Source organism: Penaeus vannamei, chromosome 19 (assembly GCF_042767895.1).
Source record: "Penaeus vannamei isolate JL-2024 chromosome 19, ASM4276789v1, whole genome shotgun sequence".
Lineage (NCBI taxonomy): Eukaryota > Metazoa > Arthropoda > Malacostraca > Decapoda > Penaeidae > Penaeus > Penaeus vannamei.
Genome location: NC_091567.1, coordinates 1,663,923 through 1,668,272, shown reverse-complemented (window position 1 = coordinate 1,668,272; position 4,350 = coordinate 1,663,923). Strand labels below are relative to the sequence as shown.

Genomic DNA, 4,350 nt, shown 5'->3' with positions numbered 1-4,350 from the left:
CTGGCTGGCCGTGGGCATGGAGAGCTCCAACGTGGAGGTGCTGCACGTGAACAAGCCCGACAAGTACCAGCTGCACCTGCACGAGTCCTGCGTGCTCTCCCTCAAGTTCGCCTCGGCCGGCAAGTGGTTCGTGTCCACGGGCAAGGACAACCTGCTCAACGCGTGGCGCACGCCCTACGGCGCGTCCATCTTCCAGGTGAGTTGGATCTGTGTGTTTGTGGTGCATGCGTCAATGTGAATGCAGGTTTGGTGCCTCAGACGATTCCTCCGCGCCCTAACGAGCCTCTCTCTCTCCCGCCCGCAGTCGAAGGAGTCCTCGTCGGTGCTGAGCTGCGACATCTCCGCGGACGACAAGTACATCGTGACGGGCTCGGGCGACAAGAAGGCCACCGTCTACGAGGTCATCTACTAAAGTGGCCGAGCCGCCGCGACCTAGTGCCTGGGCCCCGCAGGAGGGGCGTCTCCTTAGGGATATTCAGGGCACCCTGAGAGGGCGGCAGAGGAGCAGATTTGGGCGTGTGGACGTGGTATCCATAGGCGATGCGAAGGCGCCAGAGTGGCAGTGTACAGCGACCGGGCTTGCCCCAAGTGATAGCGTTCATCTTTTATAATGAAGCAATTTATGTGATTCGAGGGCGGGTCCGAGTAGATTAGAGGAACTTACTGGATCGGATCGGTGGTGTTCTCCGCGGCGGAAGCAGAGCCGCCGGCGCCCTTCGGGGCCGACCCCGCCGCCGCCCTGTGTGTCTCGAGGAGCAGCGAGTCCTGCAACAAAGGTGGATGTGGAGGCGTCACTCGCGAGGCGGGAGTGGAGTCGGAACACTTACCTTAGGTACATTTAGCTTCTGTGGATAATTCAGTAGGTTCATTCCTTTAACCTATTTTAGTTGTCCTTATTGGTTCCAGAGCCATTTTAGGTTCTATGATTTCTGTCTCGATTATTAGGAGACCTCATGTAAAGTATTAAAGCTATTCCCAAGGTCTTGCTCACACGAGAGGCAACAAAGGCTCTGAAGTCCCATTCGGAAATTGCCCAGAAAGTAGGCATCGAAGTCGGTCTTCGCGGGCCGCGCCCAGGGGGGAGGGGGAGGGGGGGGAGGGCTTAAGGGGAAGGCCGCCTTGGCCGAGGGCGGAGGAGGCGCGCCCGCAGGAGAGCTCCCCCTGCGGCGCCTGCCCGGGAAGACCGACCTTGAGGGTCTACGTTGAAGGTCCTTGGCTCAACGCCTTCGTCAGGATTCTTGTCTTTTTGAGTTCTTCGAGTGCCAGTGATCGACTTCAAGTGGAAGAACCGAAAAGCCTCCTTTGCAACTTCTGTTTTGTCTTGTTCTCTTGAAGGCGTTGGTGAGTGTGACTGGGTTACCTGACGGTCCGGAAGAAGGGTCGTCTCGACTTAAACTAAGACGTGTAGACGTGTCAACAACCGCCTCTTAAAGACGTTCGTGCTGGAGACCTTCAGAAAATTCAAGCAGCCAAAAAGATAACTAAAAAAAAAAAATAAAGAAAAATAAAAAGGAAATTTCTCCGATGGTGGTTCTCCATTAACCGTTGCGCCAGTAAGCCCTGGTATTTCTTGTTTCCTCCTTGTTTTGTGGTTATCCCCCTTCCTCCACCCCCCTCATCTCCCCCTCTCCCTCTCTCCCCTTCATTCCTTCTTCCTTCAACACAGCACCCCCCCCCCCCCCCGAAGGCCCGCCCGCCGCCCACCCCGGGGAGGAAATGATTACACTCGTGCCATTCAGGAACCGTAGATTTAACAGGCGGACGGCGGCGCCGACGGGGAAGAGGAGACTCCGCGTGCCGTAAGAGTGCGAGTGGATGGGGCGATCTGATTAGGCGAGATATTCAGTCTTTTTTTTTATCGGTCATTGAAAGATTAAGAGACGGTGGGGGGGGGACAGTATCTTCTTTCCCTACGTGTTGGTGCTCTCGTCTCGTCCCCACTCGATCGCGTGCGGGCGTGGACCGCCGTTGCGCGACTTTCGGCCCTCTCCCCTTCCCGTTCTCCCTCCCCTCTCCCCCTCCCCCTTCTCCTCCTCCTCTTTCTCTCCTCTCATTCTCAGCCTTCTGCTTCCTAGATAGTGGGGGGGAAAGAGGGAAGGGGAAGAGGATAGAGGAAAGGTATGGGAAGGGGGAAAGGGGAAGGAAGGAGTGTGTAGGAGTACCCCCCCCTCACTCTCCCCCCCTTACCCCTTAACCTGCCTTGGTGCTAGCTAGTTTCGCGTGGATGTGACTGCGAGGTGGCGACGCGTGCTGTATTCCTGGGGAGGCGATCACCAAAGTACAAAGAAAGCGTGATTAAGAATGGAAAAAAAGAAGAGGGAAAATAATGATGATAGGTCGGTTGAGGAAGAGGAGAGAGGAACGAGTAGAATTGCCGTGGACTCGGTTTTTCATTCGTGGGTTTTTTTGTTTTCTTTTTTCGCGCCAGTTTTTCTCTGATTTTTTAAAAAAATAAGAAGAGGGAAGTTCATGTTATTTTGGAAGAGTTCAAGAATATTGCCGGTATATCCGAGTCTTGAGTGAATACTTCTTTCACGCATTCCGAATTGCCCCGTGTTGCAGAGCGGGAGAAATGTCGACTCAGGCGAAGGATAAAGAAGAAATGACGATAAAGAGATGAGAAAGGGGAAGAATTAAGCGCAGGAACCGATCTCGCATATAACGGAGAATGTGCCTGAATAGTCCTCTCCCCCCCCCTCTCTCCCTCCCCCGCCTTCGTCGCCCGGACTGGGGAAGCCGTCGGGCGTGGCTCTGGTGGCCCGCCCTCGCCTGCTCCGACCCTCTCGAGACCGCTCTTAAACAGTATTTTTACCTTAATTATTTATTTTTTTTCTTCGCCTCCCCCCCTCCTTCCCTCCCCTCCCCTCCTCCCCTCCCCTCCTCCCCTCTTTTATGCCGGGGAGAGTCTCTCGACCCCCTCGTCGCGTGTGGAGTGCGGTGCGGGGCGGCGGGCGGAGGTAGGGGAGGCGGGGGGGGGGGGCTCAGACAGATGGCGCCACCGTCTGCGAACGAAGCTTTGGATAACTTTCAATACGGGAAAAAAATGAATTAAAGGTCCCCCCACCCCCACCCCCACCCCTTCCGTTTTCTCGGTTCTGATTCGCGATTCATTAGTCTCGACGGCGGGGACGGGATCGCTGTGTCAAATGGGGTTAGTTACCTGCTGAGGAGGGGAGGGGGAGGGGTGGGGAGGCGAGGGAGGGCTCGCGCGATATCTCTCTCTCTCTCTCTCTCTCTCTCTCTCTCTCTCTCTCTCTGCTCTCTCTCTCTCTCTCTCTCTCTCTCTCTCTCTCTCTCTCTCTCTCTCTCTCTCTCTCCGGAGCTTCGAGGTCGGGGCGTTTGAGGAATTGAAATACGCGACCGCCACGCTAGGAGGGAGGAGGAGGGGGGGTAGGTGGGGGTGGTGTTGCCCCGCCCGACGTCGACTTCGAGGAGTGACTCGTTCGTATCCTCCCTTCGTTCGAGTCGTAATGATGGTCCTCTCTATTCCCTTCTCCTCTCTCCCCTCACTCTCCCCTTCTCCTTTTCCCCTCACTCTCCCCTTCTCCTTTTCCCCTCATCCTCCCCTCACCCCCTTCAATGGTCATCGTAGGAGCAGGCTCCACAAAACCACACGTGACCCTCGACCAGTTTGTTGGCTTCCTTTCTTTTTTTTTTCTCTTTCGTGTTTTTTTCCCCTTTTTTTATATACGAAAAGGCGAGGATGCCATGGGCCGACGTGCGCTTTTTTTATCATGTCAGTGGCCAGTCATGCGTTCGTGCTTGTATGCGTGTATGTATGTGTGCATGCGTGTTTATTCGCGGTCGAGAACGCACGACAAACGACCAGAAGAAGAAGAAAAAAAACGACGACTAAAACTTTATTTTTTTTCCTCCCCAAAGTTCGCGATTTCCACTTGTGTGCGTGTTTTTTTCTTTCGCATCTCTGGCCACTTGGTTTTGCGAGGAATCTGTATCATATGTTGAACTACAAAACGGGTATTTAAATAAAGAGTAGTTGTATCTCCAGTGGAAGTTTTCATGTAGACACGTGCACATTTTCTGCGGCTCTGAGAGTTGAGAATGGCCCGCCAAACACTACCTCAAAAAGGTTTAGCGCAGAAATTTGAGCCTAGTGGAGGTACAGTTTAATGGTCATTTTGGCTTGTCAGACCAATCTTTTGAAGCATATATGACTGTAGATAAGAAAATAAATGACTAGATGATAATGATTAAAAAGGAATACAATTCAAGGGATAACTTCAGGCTGTAGGCAGCTTCAGGTACCACATTTCATGAATCATAAAAGTCTGTGCTATTTACCCATGACCACTGTTTTTAAAGTGTATTTTCTCCACATATTGTAATTTT

At 53.2% G+C, this 4,350-nt stretch overlaps 1 protein-coding gene across 1 annotated transcript in view; it reads left to right on the top strand.

Annotated features, from left to right (window-relative positions):
* LOC113817104 (TLE family member 5) overlaps positions 1 to 2,316 on the top strand; it is a 78,687-nt gene extending 76,371 nt beyond the window's left edge. Inside the window, exons 9-10 of the mRNA XM_070134415.1 lie at positions 3 to 196; positions 305 to 2,316. Of these exons, the coding sequence (XP_069990516.1) occupies positions 3 to 196; positions 305 to 412 (302 nt within the window). The 3' untranslated portion in view covers positions 413 to 2,316. The remainder of the gene's footprint in view (positions 1 to 2; positions 197 to 304) is intronic.
* The last annotated feature ends 2,034 nt before the right edge of the window (positions 2,317 to 4,350 follow it).